At 53.5% G+C, this 20841-nt stretch overlaps 1 protein-coding gene across 1 annotated transcript in view; it reads right to left on the reverse strand.

Moving 5' to 3' along the window:
• SLC12A5 (solute carrier family 12 member 5) overlaps window positions 1-19239 on the reverse strand; it is a 35149-nt gene extending 15910 nt beyond the window's left edge. Inside the window, exons 1-8 of the mRNA XM_014787407.2 lie at window positions 19034-19239; window positions 5977-6071; window positions 5542-5673; window positions 4998-5144; window positions 4129-4183; window positions 3502-3632; window positions 1277-1518; window positions 342-553 (exon numbers count right to left, since the gene is read on the reverse strand). Coding sequence (XP_014642893.1) covers window positions 342-553; window positions 1277-1518; window positions 3502-3632; window positions 4129-4183; window positions 4998-5144; window positions 5542-5673; window positions 5977-6071; window positions 19034-19154 — 1135 coding nt within the window. The 5' untranslated portion in view covers window positions 19155-19239. The remainder of the gene's footprint in view (window positions 1-341; window positions 554-1276; window positions 1519-3501; window positions 3633-4128; window positions 4184-4997; window positions 5145-5541; window positions 5674-5976; window positions 6072-19033) is intronic.
• Between the last annotated feature and the right edge of the window lie 1602 nt (window positions 19240-20841).

Genomic DNA, 20841 nt, shown 5'->3' on the forward strand with positions numbered 1-20841 from the left:
CTAATACATCTGTCTCTGCCATTAGACTCCTTGAGGCCAAGGACTGTGACTTATTTATGTTGTGTTTCTGGCGCTTAGCATAGTGCTAGGCACTTATTAGGTGCTTAGCGAATACTTGTTAAACTGATGGCTTTCTTTCCTATTAGGTGGTAAGATACTCGAAGGCTCCCTTTTATCTCTACCCCTCCATGATCCCAAGGACAGAACATGGCCCAGAGTAGGTGCTCAATTAAAACTGATTGAATTTATCTGAATCCCAAGGAGAGTCCCTTAATCCTAACTGTTTAACTCCCAATCCCTGCAGTGTTCCCTGGACACCAGCTCTCTTCCCTCCCCCAGACCTTTGATGAGGCCACTGGCAGCGCCAGGAATGCCCTGGATCTCCGTGACATTGTTTCGGGTGAAGTACTCATCACAGGTGGCATTGAGGAAGCGGGAGGAGCAGAAAAGGCCCCAGAGCCGTGTGGTCACCGTCTCATTTCCTTCCCAAGCTAGCTTGGCACAGACATCAAAGCCATGGCGAGACAGTGTGCGGTTCCCCAGGAGGCAGATCCTAGGGAGAGAAACAAGGAAGGAAGATGGGGAGGGACATAACCTTGCCCTGGCTTCACAGTAGAACCGCCAGAGGAGCTCTAAAAAACACAGATGCCAGGGCCCCATATCCATATTCTGATTTAATTGGGATGGAGCCCAGAATCGGCGTTTATTCAAAGCTGCCCCAAGTGATTCTAATATGCAGCCACGGCAGAGAACCATCGCCTTACTGCAATGCTATGTTTCAGCACCACAGACAGCAGTTTCTGTGTGCCGCCTTTTGGGGCAGTGGGAGGTAGGGGAATCTGTCCTAGGGAGAGAGGCAGAACCAACAGGGATCTGAGCTCCCAGACCCTCTCTTCTGTGTCCTTTCCCACGATAGAGAAGACGTTTAACACTAAGAGGTAGTCCCATTCCAGGAGGTTGTCCCATCCAGGAAATGTTTCCCTATCACGGAGTGTTCATCCCTTCAGAAATCTTTCCACTTCGTTCTTCCTAGGTCCACCCCACCAGCAAGCAGTTGACCCTCACCAGGGAAACTGTACCCACTCCAGAAATGTTACCCCACCCTGAAAAGACTGCCCCCAAACCAGGGGAGATTTTTCCTCCTAAGGCAGGTTGCTCTGAATCCACAACCACTCCAATTCTGAGAGATGGGGAGGAGGGGGTGGCAGAGACTGGTGTGCAGACCAGCCCAGGGAAGAGGAGGACAATGCCTTAGACTCAGAGCAGCAGCACTTACGGGAAGTTGGGCGGGTCGAAGGCAGATTTGATGACCCCAGCATAAATGGCCAGGATGGAGAGGATGACACAACCCAGGAAGACAAGGGCAAACTTGTTGACATACTTGACGCCCACAAATACCACGGTGGCCATGCAGGTGAGCACACAGGTGCCATAAACACGCATATTGTTCAACATGGCTGCTGCCTCCCCGCTGGCATCTTCTGCCTTAAAAATGGCCATAGCTGGGAAGAGGTAAGCCTGCGGGAAAGGGGTGAGGAGGTCAGGCAAGTAACCCAGTAAGAAACAACTGAGAATCACCTCAAGGAAATAAACCGAAGTGCAGGCAAGGCTTTGGAAAAAAGACACCCATCACAGCACATTTACAGTAGAGCAAGACTGGAAATGACATCCAATGACAGCAGAATGGGTAAGGAAATCCTGCTCTCTCCTACCAGGACTTTTATACAATCACTAAAAATGATATTGCAAAAAAGTTCAGAGCAATTATTGGTTTCTATTATTTTTATTAGGTATGATTCCTGATGGTTACTTATTGTTTTTATTATTTCTAATAGAAAGGTAGAAATAAATTAGACATTCATCACTAGAGGATTGGGTGACTAAATCATGATATTTCCATATAGACTACAGAGCTGTTGAAAAGGATAACAGATTCATATGAACTGACTCAAAAAGCTATCCATGTTATATTAGCTAAAAACAACCAAGTTTTAAAAAAAGAATATGTCTTATGATCTCATTTTTGTAAATATATGTGTACTTATATGTGAATATGCACACATATATGTGTATATATGTCTATGTGTGTAGATACATCAAAATGTTAACAGTGGTTTTCTCTGAATGGTGAAAATGTGGATAATCTTTATTCTTTTGCACATCTGTATTTTCTATAATTTCTATGCTAAGTATTAATGTTTATAGTCTTACAAAAGTTATTTTCACTTGTAAATGATACTTACAAAGAGTTTTGGGTTATTTAGGGGAATCTATAGAGTTATATTTTACAAAGACAGAATACGATATTGCATTAAAAAAAACTAGAAGGAATACACCAAAATTTTAATGATTATTTTCTTCAGGCAATTGTTACTTCTTTTTTTTTACATTCTTTGATACTTTTCCAATTTTAGGCAATGGGCAGAATTGCTCTTATAATAATTTTTAAATTATTTAATTTCGTAAAAGTCACAGAGGTCTACTGTTATTCTCTCATAGTTTGGCTTCTCAGGTCTTTTATTCCCCATCCATCCTCTCTGCCCCGTACCCCTCCATTGGGCCCCCAAACCAGAAGCTGTGACATCTTTTAGTTCTAGTTCTCAAGACAGCCTGGTAGAGTGGAAAGCACCGGCTTTGGGGCAGAAAGGCAGAGGTTCATATCCCTTCCACATGTTTCTTAAACTCTCTGAGCCTTGCTTTCCTCATCTGTAAAATGGGGACATCTTCTAACTTGTGGGAGCGTCGTGGGGATAAAATAAAATGACACATTGTAGGCCAGGGGCCCTGGATAGAGTAGGGGCTTGGGAAATGCCAGCCCCACTTTCCATACACAAGGAACCCTCTTCAGCTCCCACCTCTTCCTGGACGACAGGAAGACAGAAGTCAGCAGCCATCTCCTTCAAAAGCTGCCCAGTGACCTGACTTCTCATCAGTCACTACTCCTAAGACATCTCTTTACACGGCTCCCTCAGATCCTTCTTCTCTTTTGCAATCCACTAGCCACCAGCCCTCTACAGTTAACATTTACAGGGTACTTAGCACAGTCCCTGGCACGTGGGCAACCAATGGTGTTGGGCAATCACAGAACGGTAGCTATTGTGTGACGTTACCATTATTATTTCTACCCTGATTTTACTATTATGAACCCACCTCTGCCACTTGGTAGCTGAGTGACCTTAAGCAAGTCATTTCACCTCTCTGAGCTTCTCATTTGTAAAATGGGCATAACGATATTTAAGCCTCATGAGGATTCAATATAATGACTGTAAAGCACTTGGAACTCTGCTGAGAGCACAGTGGGTGCCTGATAAACGACAGCTGTTCATGTTACATAATTATTGTATCTCGTCTCCCCAACTAGACTGTGAACTCGTTAGACAGAACCACACATGATTTCCCTTTGGCCCTACTGAGTGGCATGGCCTCTAGGAGGTGTCCAGGGAGCATTGGCTAACTGACTGACAGCCTGGGACCCCACACCTCCTCCTCGGCCCCTCTCACCAGCAGGATTTCGATGGTGCCCAGGATGTACATGGCCCCAGCAAAGGTAGTGCCCAAGTAGAAGCAGAGGCCCACGGCGCCCCCAAACTCTGGGCCCAGAGACCTGGAAATCATGTAGTAGGAGCCGCCAGCTGCAGAAAGAACCTAGTATCAGCAAGAGGTTCGAGGGGCACTGGGCTGCCGTAGGGGGTGAGGGGTGCTCAGGGATAGAGGTGGGAAGGGAGTTGCTCTGGGCGTTTGAGCCATGGAGGCTGCAGCCCTAGGACTGGAGGGAGTTTCAGCCAGCCATTCTGAGTGGATTTTGCAGCACTAATTACCATGTTGCTAATTACCCCTCTAAGGAGGTCACGGCTCAGAAAATAGGATGATGGAGAGGAGGGTCTCAGGCAAAAGGAGATCCTACATTACCCTATTCAACACCATCAAATGTCTCCCTCCCTTCCCCTAAGACGGCTGCCCCCACCTACCCCAAAAACATCATAGCCCAGCCCCCAGGTCTGCAATATTGCCTCTCTTGGGTCCTGATGGCCCCCAAAGCCCAGGACACTGTCCCTCCTTCCAACTCTCCAAGCCCCCTCTCCTGACCATCCAGGCCCCTTTCCCCTCCAAGAAGCCCCAGTCACATACCAGGTACAACACCATTGGTTGCAATTGCACTCATGGAGATGGCCGTGAGCATCGTCTGTGAGGAGAGAGATCATCACAGTGGTGGCTGGGCTGGGGGCCGCAGTGGCCTGGGTAGAGGCCAAACCTTATGCCCCATAAACACCCGCCAGGCCCATAAGTCCTCTTCCGCTGAGCTTCTCCCTGGTCCTGTTCCAACTTCTACTCCTGCCAAGTCCTCCTTGTCAAGAAAACCTCTTATTCACCATGCACATGGAAGAAACACAAGCTATAGCATCAGAGAGCTCTGGAAATCCCAGCTTGGCCTCTGAGCAGCTGTCTGACCTGAGACAAGTCATTTCACTTCTCTAAGCCTCAGTTTCTCCATCTATAAAACAGGCCTCCTGGCTTCAGCACTGGCTACCTCACACGCAGAGGTGGCTCACAGTTCGTGTGTGAGGAAAGGTAAACAAGGCAAGAAGCAGATGTTTAGTGAATATTTGGCTTTTTAGAGAGGATGGGAAGAATTCAATTACAAAGCTGTTTGTTACACATAATCCCATTTTTTGTGAGTCTGGACCTACCAAAACATTAACTATTGTGGGATTATAGGTGAATTTTATTTTGTATGCCTATCTTTTTCATCAATGAATCTGCATTACTACACACACACACACGCACACACACAAACAGATCCAGGTGAAACCTGGTTAATAGCCATCAGGGACCAGCCCATGAGACACAGGAAGGACCAGTCAAACCTAATTTACTCTCAAAGACCATATGCAGTGGTTCCTATAAAAAGCTCAGGTCTCATGCTCCCCCCACCCCACCCCCAGGTCCCTGCTCAGCCCCAGCTGTCAGGGGGTGGGAGAGGGGAGAGTGTCACTCACACAGGAGCAGCAGATGAAGACCATGCAGAAGGCTTCCATGATGCCTGCGATGCCCACCACCCAAGTGAGTCGCAGGAAGAGGATGACACCAAAGATGTTCTGCAGGCACGGTAGATACACGCCCATGAAGGTGCCCATGCGTGGAGCCTGCCAGGGGGGCCAGCGTCAGTTTCTGCAGCCCCCTAATCGCTACCAACACCCCAGGCCCACTCCTCTCCCCTGTCCCTCCATCCCCCAGTTTCCTCTCCTCTCCATCCCCATGCCTTCATCCCTCTTCCCTCTGACTCTTATACCCCTTGCCTCCTCCCCTCGTGCTCCCATCTCCCAGCCTTCGTGTTTCCATTACCTATTCTTCAAACCAACCCCTCGCTTCTTCCCTTCCGTCTCTATCCCTCATCTCCCATCCCTTCCCCTCCTTCAGCCCCCAACTCCTATTCTTCTGCCTCCATCATCCACCCTTCATCTGAATCCATTTTTCCTTCCCCGTCCTTTCTCCCATCCATACCTCCGTCCTCCTTCACCCCTTCTTCCCCAAGGCCCTCACCTGAACCGGCTTCTTTTTTCCACCCTCATTGTTTTCTGCCTCTTCATGCTCTCTACTTCCCTGGGGCAGGTTGGTGTAGTTGGCCAGGCCACTGAGCAGGGAGGACACCATGGGGCTGGTGTCCATCTCCTCCTGTGGAGGGAGGGTGGCAGTGTTAGGACATGGTGGCGTAGGGGAGGGGTAGGTGAGCCAGATGGTAGGAGGCAGAGAAAGAGATGGGGACACATAGGGCAAACCATTGAGGTTGAGAAAGAGGATGGTCAGATAAGGAGAGGGAAGCAGGGGAGTACAGAGCAAAGGGAAGAAGAAGGAAGGATGGGGGAGGCTCAAGGAAGAAGGTGGACCTGAGGGAGAGATGGAAAGGAGGGCACTGTTCCCTAGCGAGGGAGGGAGTGGCTGATGAACGGGGAGATGAACTGTACCCTATCAACCCACCTCAAATAGGGCCATGTTCTTGCCATCATACTCCTTTCCCTTCTCTGTGTCGGTGCTGTTGATGAAGGGACTGCTCTCCTTGGGGTTACCATCACCTGAGAAGGCAGAGGAGTCAGGGGCCTGGGACCAACTGGTTGTCATCCACCGGCCTGGGCCAATGCAGCCATGTGGCCACTTTAACTCTCCGAACCCCGGTTTGCACATTGGAAAAATGGAGCTAATACTACCTCCCTTGCAGAATTTTAGTCGACAGCACGTATAAAGAGACTAGAGCACCCCCTGCCATGTACCAGGTACTTAAAGAATGTATGAGTACTTCCTTACTTGGGGGTCCTACTTCATTTACCAGGGCACCCTAGACTCTCCAGGGTTCCCTCTTTGATCATAACTGGGCCCATCCTGGTGTTTTGGGGTGGAGGCATGCTCTTTCCTGGGGGGAAGGCAGAGAACACTATAGCCCAAGGCCCCAAGGATGCTCCACTTCTTAGAAAAGTGACCTCCTTTGGCATCTCCTATGCCCCTCATTCATCTTCAGTCAACATGTATTTACTGGATGTCTACTATGTGCCAATATGGGCACGGGGAGGTGGGGGAAGAAAATACAGAGTAAGACATCGACCCTGCCCTCAGGGATCCCAAGAGCAAGGGAGATGAAGCAGTAACCAGGAACTTTCAGCCCAGAGTGGTAAGAAGATGAATAAGGAACTGTGGGAACACAGGAGAGGCATTCAGCACAGCCTGGGAGGTCACAGAAGGCTTCCCAGGGGAAGTGATGTGTCGGCTGAGAACCAAAGGATGAGTAAGAGCTGGACTGGGAGGGAGACAGGAGGGCGTTCCAGGCAGATAGAGCGGCAGAACAGCATGTCCAATGGCCCAGAGGTGAGAGTGAGCAGAGTGGGTTAGAGATGCTGAAAGAAGTTTGGTCTGCTGGAGTCTGAGGAAGCGGCATGGAGGGAGGGCCACACTCCAGAAGGAGGAGTGGCAGGTGAAAAGATGAGCCTGGGAAGGTAAGTGTGGGCTGAGTCCTAACAATGAGCAGGCCATGTTAAAGATTTTAGGCCTCATCCAGAGGACAATGGGAAGTCACTGAAGAGTTTCAGGCAAAGAAGTGCCATGAACAGATCTGTATTTTAAGGCAGTCACTCTGGCCTTTAGATGAACAATATAGAAGCTAGTTAGGGACTTTCAGTAATCCAGGCAAGGGCTGATGACGACCCACACCAGAGCAAGGCAGGACAATGGACAGACTCAAGAATTATTGGCACGTATTTTATGCTTGGAGACGGAGGAAGGAGGAATCTAGGATAATGCCTATGGTTTCTAGCACAAGTAAATGGTGATAGTGCTTTTCAACAAGGAGGAGATTGGGGGTGTGGAAGATGTTGAATTTGGTCAAAGGTGAGGCACTAGAGGACACTCAAGTGAATATGTCCAGTAGCCACTTGGATATACAGATCAGTCTGAGACCCAGGAGAGAGGCTGGGCAGGGGAAAGAGATGGGGGTAACCCATGAAAAGGTGTGCAGGAAGTGTGTGAAACCATGCATCTGGACAAGATCACCCAAGGAGAAAGTCTCCTGGGCATCAAGGAGAGGGTCCTTTCAAAGAAATCTAAGTGACTCCCATAGGCACATTCCCTTGGCTTCAGCCATCATACTTTCTCAGTTTCAGGACCAAATCCCAGTAGTTGACATCTCTCTGGACCGTGAAGAAACTCCCCAACGACCAAATCCCAAGTGAAGTTGAGGCCCTATATCTTCTGAATTTCCTGTCCCCTCATCTCTTGACATCTCTCTCTCTCCATCTCCATCTGTCCAATGTCTCCATCCTCCCCATCCTTCTCCTCCCTACCTCCTGGAAACCTTCCTTAGGTCCCAGCCAGGGTCTATCCCCAGAGCAGACCTGTTATAAATCCAATCTCATCCTGACTCAAAACTGTGGAAGGAAGAAGATGGGATGCCTTACCGCTCAGGGGAAACCCACCAGCCCCTGTCTCCTGCCACCACGTGCACCCCATCCATCAAGCCAGGAACTCCTGGTCCCCAAACAGGGGGCCATCACCAGCTCTCTCTTCTCCTCACTATTGTGAGTTCCTAGAAATAGCATACCTGTCCTCCCAGTGGGAGCCTGGCACATAATAGATGCTCAGGAAGAAGTCTTTGGAAGTAAATTCCCCCATCCTCTCTGCCTGACCCCAGAGTCTCAGAAGAGCTGTCTAGGGCCAGAGAACAGGAGAAATAAAAGTGAGACGGGTTCCTCCTCCTTTTAAAATGCTGACAAGATGCCTCATGTTCTCACCACACTATGGTGGGAACTAGAGGGCTTGAGGGGGGATGAGATGAGAAGACATTCCTTAATAGTTAAAAAAAAGAGCTGGAGTCAAGGAGATTTGGGTTCCAGTCCCAGCTTCACTGGCTGTGTCGACACGTTGGGCAAGTCGCTTCAACTCTCTAAGCCTCAGTTTCCTCTTTTGCAAAGGAATAACAGTGTTCTTAACTCATAGGGCTTTTGTGGGGATTAAATAAAATAACGCCTATTGGATTTGCCTGGTACATAAGTGTGGCTATTGCTGCTACTCTTACAATTATGATTATTATTAAGATTCGTGGTGCCCCACCTAGCCCGGGCTTCCCATCCCACACCAGCCACAAGATTTAGGGGCCCTGTGTCCTGTGGGGCTGGGTCCCTCTCCCCGCGGCGTCTGCTCTTAGGGCCAGGACAACCAGACACGACAGCCCTTCTCTGCCTTTCACTCCCCCTCCCAAGCCTCTCCTTCTTCCTGGGGGCGCCGGGTGCGTGCTGAGCGGGAAAGGGGGCGTCCTGGTCGGAGACCCGGCATCTAGGCAGCCCGGCGCCGGTCTCTATGGCGACCGCGCGGGCAGAGAGCGCAGCGCCTAGCCGAGCCGGCCACGCGCCCGCAGCCGCTTATGTAACGCGGCGCGCAACGCGGAGCCAGACTCCGAGCCGGATCCCAGCCAAGAGATGAGGGAAGGGGAGGGGGTGGCTCGGCAGGCTTGTCCTGAGCCCTGCCTTTCCACCTGCCGTCTGGATGGGACGCCAGGCCCCCGGCCTCGTCTGCCAGGGCTGATTTCGTCCCCACCCTGGAACGCCAGGAGCACTGGTTGAGGGGGAGGGAGTGAGCTTCATGAGTTCTCAAAGGAGCAGGACCGCGAAGGGGGAACTCGCCCTGATTCCCCAGAGCTGGGAGTCAGGACGATGGGGGAGCGCCGAGCAGCGCGCGCGAGAGTCGGGGCCAGACTGAGGCTGAGCTCTCTCCGCCCCCGCCCCCCCACCCCCGCCCCCTGGGAGCTCTCAGCCCGAATCGGCTTTCAATTAAGCTGCAGCGGCCAGAGCTCCCGGGGAGGAAACAGGCGAACGGCGCGGGTTAAGGAGCCTCAGCCAGGGGCCTGGGGCCAGGCCTGGGGGAATCCCCAAGCCAGATTGGGGTAGTAGGGGAGGCGTCAGACCCCAAGGGGAAAGGGGACCTGGGGGCCAGAGACAATATCCTTGGGTTCTTCTTTAGTCCAGAGGAGACCTCTTACTCGGGCCAGTCCCACCTTCCCGAGATCAGCACTCAAGTCCGCCCCTACATCCCCAAGAATCTAGGATCAGAGATCCCAGAGGTTCTCAGTCTGGTGGTCCCTCTTCCTTCAAGCCCAGCAGGTCCTTAGAGCCCCCTACCACCATCTCCAGGCGCCACTGGAACTCAAAACACCTGACCTGGGTCCTGGCCACTCTAGTTCCAGGTCCTGGACTCTATATAGAGAAAGAAGGTCTCCAGAATAGCCCGCTACACTCAGAGCCTAGAAGCTAATGGGGAGGGGGTAAAACTGAAAAACTAGGGGTTCCTAGTTCGACTTCTGCTCCACACATATAGATGCCTCTTTTCTAGGCCTCCTGAGACCCCATGGAAATCCAGAGCCCGGTAAGGCGCCAACCTCAGGGTAAAGAAAGCAGGGGCTGGGGTGATCAGACCAGACCCTGTGTCTGGGGTGGGGTGGGGCAGAGAGATTATCTCTCAGGCTGAGGCCCCATTCTCAGAGTGGAGGCATCTGAAGGGGATCCCGGATGGAAATGACCCCCCTTCGTTCCCCGGACACCGTGTCAGGATTCCTGGCGCTGCTGCAGACTCGACTTTGCCAAACCTCTTCCCCCCAGAAGACCAAGCCTGCTAGGGAGGGGGGCAGCTGTGGGATGAGGCAACCCCAGGGTCACCGGGGAGATGAGTGAGCTGGCCAGCTGGTAGTTCCAACCCCTGTATACCAACTCAACCCCAGGGAGGAAGAAGAGGTCTCAGACAAAGAATCGGGGACCCTGGTGTCCACAGCCTTCCCAAGCGGTCACTTGGCTCTGACTTGGATCCAGGATCTGGAGGACTTCAAGTCAAGGCTGCCAGTCCCTGGAAGACCCCACTCTTTCAGTTCGTAGGGCCCTTTGGCCATCCCCCGGGAAGGTCTGCAGGAGTCTCGGCCCAGAGGGTCAAGCAATGCCCAGGGGAGCGTGTGAAGGCGCTGAGCGCAGACAGCTGGAGCTGGAGGCGCGCTAGTGCGCAAGGGACGCAGCGCCGCTGGAGGGTGGGGGGTGGGGGCGGTTGACAGCCGTGATGGATGGCTGAGACCGCTGGGGGGCGGCGGGGGGCCTGGGAGCCCGAGAGGGTGGCTGGCCCCGAAGACCTAGGAGCGGGGAAGCCGCGGAGGAGGGCGGGGGAGAGCGGGAGCAGCGAAAAGGACTTGCTCCAAGCCCCTCGGCTCCTAGCGTGTCTCCGCACCCACCGCAGCGCGTCCGCAGTGTCCGCGCCGCGGCGCCGGGGATTCAACCGCTGGGACCCCATTCCTGAGGCCTCACTAGGGAAGCTAGCAGAGCTGACTAGAAAGACTCCCCCCGCCCCGCCCTGGGAGCCTCACTGCCATTCCGGGTACCGAGAGGAAGGGGAAAGAGGGAAGACAGGAGGGTGATCTTGCTTCCCGTCCTGAATAGGAACCTACGGGGACGCGAGTGGGCGAGGGAGATTCCGCAAAGTAGAGCTGAAAATCTCGGAGAGGTACGCTTCAGTCTGAGGTCGGAACTCGGGCAGCTTTGGGGGAGGGGGTCGGATTGCACCAAGTGTACCCTTAAGGAGACATCGCAGCCCGGACGAGGGCTGTCATATGGCTCCAACCCCCCATAGACACCTTCCCCCCACCTTTCAGCTGGAAGTGTCAGAGCAAGGGACTGCCGCAGACTGCGCCCCCCCCTCCACCGCGCCGCCGGTCAACGCTCTGCGCCAGGACGCCGGGGTCCCATCTTGGGAAAAGGAGCCCTCCTCCCGCCCGTCGAGCTCCACGTCAGCCCATTCTAGCTCTCCCATCCCCTTTCCACCGCCTCCCCCGCTTAGCTAACCCACATCTGCCCCTGGGCCGCGGGCAGTGGCAAGCCCTCGGCCCCCCAGCCCTGCCCCCGGGCGCGGCGCATTCCAGCACCTCGGACAGCGCCTGGCGCATTCCAATAGAGCAAAGCTCCAGGCCGCCGAGGGCGCCCACCGCCCGGTCAATCCCAGCCTCTTCTCTGAAGGAGGCGGCCCCCGCTCTGCCTCTAACCCCAGAGCTGCCTCCTCTCCTCGCCGCCCCCTCCCTCGCCGCCCCCGGACAGCTGCTTACCGGGGTTGGCTCCCCCATCGCCGTCCTCGCAGTCCGTCAGGTTGTTGAGCATGGTGGCGGCGCGGCGCCGGGCCCGGGGATGGCTGCGCCGCCTCGCCCGCGCCCCTCTGCCCGCCTTCGCTGCTCTCTCGCTCGCTCTAGCTCTCTCTCGCTCTCCGCTCCACGGAGGAAGAAGCTGCAGTGCCCGCCCGCCCGGCGCACACACACTCGCACACGGACACACGCTCACACCCGCGCGCGCCCCCTCTCAGCGGCGGCGCTGCTCACCTCATCCCGTATGCAGGAGGCGTGAGCCACTGGCGGGGTTTTGTGGGGGGAGAGCGGGAGGGAGGAAGAAGAGGGGACGAAGGGCGGGCACAGCATGCCTGGCGGCCCCACGGACAAAAACTGGGGGCTTGCACGGGTGGGATGGAGGGGGTGCTGCGGGGAACGGGGGCCTCGCCTCTCTTGAGCAGACGCAGCTCCGCCTGCCCCCCACTCTCTGGCGCAGGCGGGGCCGGCACGTGGGCAGGTGCCATCCCGCGCCCTAAAAATAACGGCAGGGAACTAGGTCGCGGCCGCGGGGAGGCGGCCCCGCAGCGGCTGCCTGGCTGGGGGTCTGGGGTGACCCCTAGGGAGGAGATGAGGGGACTGAGGCAACGGGGGTGGGGCGCCATGGAATATGGGTCCCTGGGGAGCCTGTCTGCAAAGCCGGGAAGGCCAGCCCTGAAGAGGGGTGGAGAACCAGATCCTCTCCCATATCGCTGTTCAAGAGGTTGGAGCTGCGGCTGTACAGAGGCCGGAGCCCTTAACTGAAGCACTGTGCTGCCCCCAGGGGTGTTCAGGGTCACTGGGCTGAACTGTCTGGCTCATCCTATCTTCAAATGAGAGGAGTGGAGCCTGAGGAATTGCAGCGAGCCCTCTCACTGTGTTTAGACCAACACAAATCCTAGCATCTCACCCCCGACACAAATCGCTGGAGTCTGCAGACAGGGGCCCTCTGACTGTGGAATGACCCTGGGAAGGAGATCTGGTGAGGAGAGAAGGCAGCAGTGAGGTTCTAGGGAGCGCTGACTCCCCACCAGGGATGGTGCAGACTCTAGGGAGGGCAGGTTGGTTGAGGCTAGCTAGGGACAGAGTGGGGGAGGGGAGAATGAGGCCGCCTGTCGGCTTGGGACCAGATTTTCTCCTGGGGCAGGAGTGTCTAATCCCCTAATCCAGGATTGCTTTCTGAGGATTCCAGAGCTGACATGCTCTCTGTGTTCCTCCCCCTCCCATGACACCAGTCCCCCAGAAGCTTGATTGTCCTGGGACCACTCAGCACCCCTAGAACCCAGGCTTGAGCCAGTGATGGAGGCATCTTAGGAAGCAGCATCAGAGGTTTGGACCCTTTGAGTCTCCAAAATATCTAAACATCCAAGGGTGAGAGCAGATTAAGGGGAAACGATTTTCAGACTCACTCTGGCCCCCACTAGCCCTCTAAATTCCAGGAAAGTTCCAGGGCTGGAGGAGACCAGGTCAATCATCTTATCTAATGCACAGCTTTCATTTTACAGATGAAAAAGCTAAGGCCCAAAAAAGGGAAATGACTACCTATGGTCACAATGCCAGCGACTGGCAGAACTTGGTCTAGAATCCAGTTTGTTTTATTCCAGTTTAGGACTCTCCTCCTCAATATAACCTCTTTTTAAACTGGTCCTGCCTCCAATAGAAGGGACAAAGATGCAGTCATATCCAAACCGCTCAGCAGCCTCCGATTCTTGGCTACTCAAAAAGGAAGAGGGACTGGGTCTGAGATAAGCTTTCTCCCTTTTCTTGTAGTCAGGCTTCAGAGCTGCAGGACTGGAATGGCCTCTCAGTTTGCAACTGAAGGTGGGCCCAGAAGACCTTCAAGGGTCCTAAAAAGCCATCTCTATGACTAGAGACCTGGTTATAGGATTTGATGTTTCAGAACAACGGACAGGGCCCACTGCTCAGATCCCCTGGTATACACTAGGCAGTGGCTTCCGGCTGAGTCAACTACAGAGTCTTGGGCAGGTGACAAAAGGGGCCTGTGAGGGATCCACCAATAAGGTATCACTGCCACTGGGTTTTGTGGACACTCAAAGGCCTCTTCAGGGTGGAGAGCTAGCTATTCAGACAAGGTGTGAGTTGGCTCTCCCAGACAGAAAACCACAAACATGGTGAGATGAGTTTGGATTGGTGGCAAGGGTTAAAAAGATAGAAGGTGGGTAGGCCAGTGTTCAAGAATTTCTAAGCATTCCACTACGCACATACCACCAGCACTATGATTTTCCACTACTCTGAAGAGACAGGTAACGTAGTAAAATGTATAGTATGTTTATCTGAGAAGCACTGTGAACTAAATTAGATGCTGGTGTTTTTCAGCAATCAGTCTGGGGTGTTCCCCTGGGTGTATTTCCCTTCATTTGTGGTCCACAGTCCTGGCCACTCAGGGGCTGAGCCCACCCACAGGGGAACCTAGATACCAAGGGAGTAGAGGTAAAGGCAGGAATGATTCCTCCTCCCCTGGGTATCCCATCTGTCCATCCTCACCAGAGCTCCCATCTCACGAGGCATCTGGAATTCAGGAGATAGTGGTGCTCTCCTGTCCTCTGCCCCAAAACTCTGTGTATCCCTGGGCGAAACTGAGTTCCTCTCTCTGGGAATCAGTATCTCCATCTGTAAAATGAAAGGGTTAGGCTGCATAATCCATGAGACTTCTTCCTGCTCTGAAAACTCCTAGTGCTCTCTCCATTTATCTCAGACCAAAGCCATGGAGCCCTTACTGAGGAGCCCTCACCAAGTGAGGAGCCAGTCCCAAGGGGAGACCCCAGACCCTCCATTCACATCCCCCACCTCTCAAGGTGACTGGTCACTATTCTGGCCTCAGGCCAACCCTCTGCAGTGAAGCTTTGAGAAAACACCTTGCAGGCACCTCCTGTACTGCCAGCCTGGCCTTGGCCAGTAAGGTCACCAGTAAGGTGACCCTCAGCCCTGAGGCCCAGGAAAACGGCTGGCAGCTCAGCAACCCATCCCCACCCAGAGCCCTAGGAAGAGCTAGGGCTAGGGGAACCCTCTCATTAAGCCAACAGAAGACACAGGGCTGGGCAGGGTCCTATTTCTTAACTCTGAGTCTCTAATATTCATCCCCCTTCCTGCCTTATGCTTCTCAGAGAGAAAAAAAGTTCAGAGATGCTGCTTCCTAAGTATCAGGATTTGAAAACTGGAAGAGATTTTATAAATTATTTTTTACCACTCCCCATTTATGGGGAAATTGGAGTCTAGAAATGGAAAGGTACAAATTTTCTTCATGGGGTGAACTTGTGGCAGACTGGGGACTAGAAGCCAACTCCCTGACCTCCAGCCCAGGGCTCCATCCACTGAACCAGGAAGAGGGACTGTTTGGAGGAAGCTGCAGCCACCTGACTGGGTCCTCTTTCCACAGGAGGCAGGCAGTGTTCCTCCCAGTGGCTCAATCCCTATCTATTCTTATCTCTATATTGCCCCCATGACCTAACCCACCAACCCCCAGCTCTGACCTTACAGAGCCAAGGCCCTGAACTCCGCCCTCACTCTTCTCTCCCCTACCTGCATGCCCTGTCCTCCAGTCCTCAAACCCTCTCAGTGAACTGATGACTCCAGAGCACAGCATACCCCGTACACCCAGGGCTCTCCGCAGAGCACGTCAACCACCATCGTCTCCGTGGCAACCAGGGGCTTAATTAACAGGCTGCAGCCCTGTCACCATGGCAATGGCACCCCAACAGCTCCCCATTCCCCTACAGATTCAACCCATCTTCCCTCTTTCTCAATTTGGACCCCCTTCTGACTGCACCTACCCCCCACCCACACCCCACCTGGAGAGCTAGTGCCCGAAGATCGCTCTGGTTCATTGAGAAGAGGGGAGGGGAGATGAGGAGGATGAGAAAGAGAGAGAGAAAGAGAGACAGAGAGCAGCCCATCACCATGGCAACTGCAGCCCTGTTCATAACCAGTTTGTTGCCATGGAGATTCCCAGGGCTCACCTTGGGCTGAGGTACTGGGCAATGAGGTTCTGAGTCCTGGTTTGAGGAGGGGGTGACTGGAGAACTTCTTACATAGGCAGGAGATCTCCAGACCAGATATTTATACCAATAACTCAGTGTCATTCTTCCCAATTTACAGATAGAGAGACTGAAATATGAGGTTTGGGTGTGGGAGAGGCAGAGAACTTCACCCTACTAGATCACAAAGAATCTTAGCAATTTTACGGCTAGAAAGACCCTCAGATAGTTTCCTGTTCAACTCTTTTATACCACAGACGGGGAAATTGAGGCCCAGAGAGGGGAAGCAATGTGCCCAAGGCCACACCACAGAGCCTGAGTTAGAATGTGGATGGCCAATATTGTGGTCTTGCTCCATCCCCCTAGCATAAGTTGGCTCCCCCTTACTCCATGGGGACACATCCCAACTCTTGTTAGTCTTAACCCAGACCCAGGGTTCTTTTCAGTGCCCTGTCTTCTCCATGATAAATTAAGGCACAGCAAGCAGTAGTGTAAGGGGATGAGAGAGTAGCTCAGAGTTGTAACAATTGGTTCCGGGTCCACTTCTATCCAGCCAAGTCACCATCAGTCTTCCTATGGTACAGATGAGGCAACTGAGGTATGGAAGCTGTAGCCCAGGGTTAGTGGTAGATTCTAGGCTCAGCTTCTGACTTGCTTCTTTAACCCGTGTAAGTCGTGTTTCCACTTATAGCTGAACCCCTGGCAGCACGAAGCACCTCCAGGAGCAAACTCCACTCCCCTGGTCTAGAATGAAAGACAATGCTCATATACAAGTGACTTGCAAAACCTCCTCCAACCCTTCCCCCTCCTTCTACATGCTGCCGTCTCTCCCTGTGGGCCTGGGTGAGGACAAGAAGTGTGGAGAGCATCTCCCTGGGGCCAAGGGCTAACATAAGAACAGGAAAGATACCACCAGACGTTGGGTTTCCCTAGAGAGCCCTTATCCACTTCCCCATGCAATGACCTACTAAGGAGGAGGTGCTGGAGGCTGTCTCAGGGCCTAAGAAGTTAAAAGTCACCCAAATCATTTTCAAGATGAAACTTCCAATAAACTCTGCACACAGGTACCCACCCACAGATAAACACAGAAATACATCAACATGCCCATCAACACAATGACATACAGTGACACACACAAGCACTGACTCACTGACCACCCCACAGGTCATCAGAGCTAGCGTGGGATGCTCCTCCTTCAAGACACACAAAGACACACACACCCCGCCTTGGCCAGAAGCACACAACATTCCAGATTCACATCCAGTTTGCGCACACACCTTCACACCCAAAACTGGGAGCTGTATTTTACTTCAACATGCAGGAGCTTGGAAATGGGAATGGGAAGGCTGAGCAATCACCTTGGGATGAGAGAGAGGGCCATCTTATTCTCAGGCCAGGGGATGCGGAATGGTAGGAGAGAAGGCAAGGGTAGGAGAAGTAAGAGACTACAGCCACTCCCCTTCTCATCTGATGAGCATTAAGCACCCACTCAATGCCAGGCTGTGGGCTTGGAACTCGGAACACAAAGATAAAAGGATATGGCCCCTGCCCTTGAGATGCAGGAGAGACACAAGTAAATAACTTCCACCCATTGAGACATGTGCTCTAATGGTGCAGTGGGTGGGCAGAAGAGGAATGACTGCTCTGCCTGGGAGCAAGGGAAAGTCAAAAAGTTTTTAGAAGGGGTTAAATGAGCTATAACTTAGAGTGAGTAGGAGTTCCCCTGGCTAATGGAGGTGGGGAGATGAACATGGACAGGTATACCAGGAGCAGACAAGGAAAGAATTTGAATGACAGACTAAAGGGTTTGGCCTTTATCCTACAAGTGATGGGGAGCTTGTGTGGAGAGAAGTTAGGACAGGATTGGGGGCAGGCAGACCAATGAGGAGGCTGTGGTCATGGCCATGTGAGAGATGATGAAGGTTGGGACCAGGGTGAGGGTGACAGGAGGAGAGATGTGGTCAGATTCAGGGTAAGTTTTGGAGGTGGAGTGGCCAAGACGTGAGGACCAATTAGATCTGGTGGGAAGAGAAAAGGAGGCATTGAGAATGGCTCCTGGAGTTCTGACTTTCAAAATCTGTAAGGATAGTAAAGACATTCATGAAAATGAGAAAAGGGCAGACAGATTATGGGAAAGATGAAGAGTGGAAGGAGCCCAAGAAATCCGAGTGGCCACATCCAGGAGGTGGTTGGTTCACGGGGCTGGAGCTCTGTGGAAATCTAGGCCTCAGTTTGGTCATCTATACAATGAGGGGGTTCGCCAAACAAAACCCTAAAGGGTTCTGGTGGATAGTTTTGCTGGGGTCAGGGTAAGCTCACCTGCGGCTCAGCAGCGACCCCTGGCGGCCCGAGGAGGCTCTTCCTCCTCCCCGCACTGGGGCCACTCCAAGAGAATTCGCCACGTTCCATCTAACCTGAGGGGCACAGAGCCAAGGAGGGGACCCCTAACAAGTGCCCCCTCCCGAAGAGGAGACTATGTGTGCATCCAGGATGCTAATTCTTCACTGAAGGCTAAAAGGATCCTTCCCCTCCTCTCTCTTCTGTACCCTGCGTGTAACTTCCCTTACAAGACCACTGCACTGGGCCCTCCAGGAATCCGCCCCCAATCCCGCCTGGTCTGGCTCCACCCAACCCTTCTGGAGCTGGAGCAGAGGCAACTAAGTGGGTCCCCGAAGGTCGGGACTGGACCCAAGGGTTAGTTCAGAGAATTTAGCGCTCCTAGTATCTAGCTGCTAAACTAACTTCTCTTTCTCCCGTATTCTTCTCGGGACCCCTGGGCGCTGTCCGCGACGCCTCCAGGAAGGCAGAGGATTGGGGATCTGCCAGGCAGCAATGACCAGCTAAGCCGCCCCAGCACCTGCCTCAGCGACCTGGACTCATTTTTCCTCCCGCCCTCGACCCCACCCCTCTTCTCCTGGCCCAATCCCTTCCTCTCTCGTCCCTCCCTTTTCTGCTCCCAAACCAAGCTAGTCCTGCCTCCTCCCATTGGCTCTGGACCCACCCCTTAATCACATCGCCCTCCCCTTTCCCTGGTTCCACTTCCCCCCTCTGGTCCCGCCCCCTACCCGAGATGACCCGGCCCCTCTAGTGCCCTCCGGCCCAGCACTCCCCTTGACCCTAGCCCCTCCATCACAAGATCCTCCCCTTCGCCTCTGGCCCCACCCTCTTCCCTGTGGCCCCGCCCACCTCGAATCTGGCCCCTCCCTTCCCACTTGCCCATCTCACCTCCCCCTTGTCCCACTAGGTCTCAGCTCCTCTCCCCAATCTGGCCCTGGGCTGGGACCCCCCGCCCCCAGTCCTGGCCTCTCTCTTTCCAACAGAAGACCCGCCCACCGTGGCCCCGCCCATTCTCTCGCCCCGCCCCGCTCCGGCAGGCCCCGCCCCCTGCGGCCTCTACCTTTGGCGTCTTCCGCGGAGAGGTGGCCGAGATCGGCGGCCGAATGCCGGTGAAACTCTCGGTTAGGGGTCCTGGCGGGCCCCGCAGGGGGCAGCGAGGTGACAGTGAACCTGCGGCTCATGATGCAGAAAGTGGCCGCGCGGCCGCGGTCCGGGCCCGGATCGCACAAGTGGCCGCAGCCCGGCTCCGGGAGGCAGAAAGAGCGGATTCTCGGTCCCGCCGCCCCCCGCCGGACGCGACGCCGCGCAGGGTCCTAGTGCCCGCTCTGCTGTAACTGTTCAGAGAGATTTTTGGTTGTCACAACTGAAGGGAGGGTGGTACTGGCATCTAGTGGATAGAGGCCACTTGCACCATCTAGGCTTGCACCAAGGCTGCCTGGTTATGAGCCGCAGGTTCACCATCACCTCTCTGCGCTCATCCCCCACCGCCAACGTTGGGGCCCATGGTAGGGGAGGACGACTGACGCTGAGTGGGTGTGTCATCTTCCATGGATCCCGCTACCTCCTGGAGGAAGTCACCAAACACCCTACAATGTACAGGATGGTCCCCTATAACAAAGAATTATCTGGCCCAAAATGTCAACAGTGCCGAGATTGAGAAACTGTACCAGAATAAGGAGTTTAACAGATTCCTAGATTTTAGGACTGCCCGAGTTTTAAGCTTGATTGAGGGTAGATGATGTTGTCTCTTATTAAGGTGGTGAAAACTGATGGAGAAGCGTGTTTGGAATGTGGAGCCCAAGAGTTCAGTTGGACGTGTTAGGTCGAGATGCCTATTAGTCACCTAAGGATCACGCACAGTCGGCAGTTGAACATGCGAGTTTGGAGCTCAGGGGAGAGGGTAAGGCTGGGGATATAAATTTCAGAGTCTTTAGCAGAGAGATGCCATTTAAAGCTGTGCGGCTAGACGAGATCACAGGGAGTGAGTGTGCACAGAGATGTCCAAGGATGAGCACAGGCACGCTGTCATGTAGAGGTTGGCAAGACGAAGATCCAGCCAGTGAGGGGGAAGGAGAACCAGGAGTAAGGGGTGTCCCAGAGCCCAAGTGAAGAACCAGTTCAGGAAGAAGGGTCTGATAAACTGCGTCAAACAAGCCGAGAGACAGTGCAGGACGACACAAAGGAGCACCCGTTGCGTCTGGCTACAGGAAGATCATAGGTGGCTTTGAAGAGAGTGATTTCAGTGGTGTATTGGGGTGAAAGCCAGGCTGGAAATGGTTGAGGAGAGAATGAAAATTGAGGAGGTGGAGACAATGAGTAGAGACCGTCCTTTGAGGAAGTGTTACTGAAGGGGTGAGAGGGTAGAGAAATAGAACAGTATCTAGAGAGAGTCAGGGGTCCAGAAAGATTGTAGACAAGCCATAGTAAGGAATGTTTGTATGCCAGTGGGGATGGGTCATTCCTGAGCGAGAAATGGATGAGTCAAGAGAGAGGGGCTTGACCCAGAGGAAGCGCGGGGGGAAGTTCTCTGAACCCCTGCTTAAACTCCCACTTGGGCTGTGGGTCCAGGAGATGATCAAACCTGAGCAAGCCCCTCACCTCCACTCACCTGCCCCAACCCTTCGGTCAAGTCCCTCTCCTATCTTGTGGGGTCAAATCCATACTCCTCAGCCTGGCATTCAGACCTTCTCTCATCTAATCCAGACCACCATTCCTATCTCAACCATTCCAGAATCCTCTCTGCTCCCCTATCATCCACCTGCTAAAACCACACACGAGTTCTGAGCCATTTGTGGCTCCCTAAACACCACCTGCTTTTTCTCATCTCCCAGCATTTGCCTCAAGAGCCCACATTCAAACCCCACTGTC

The sequence above is a fragment of the Ceratotherium simum genome, chromosome 21, assembly GCF_057802395.1.
Source record: "Ceratotherium simum simum isolate JZ-2026a chromosome 21, ASM5780239v1, whole genome shotgun sequence".
In the NCBI taxonomy this organism is placed as follows: Eukaryota; Metazoa; Chordata; class Mammalia; order Perissodactyla; family Rhinocerotidae; genus Ceratotherium; species Ceratotherium simum.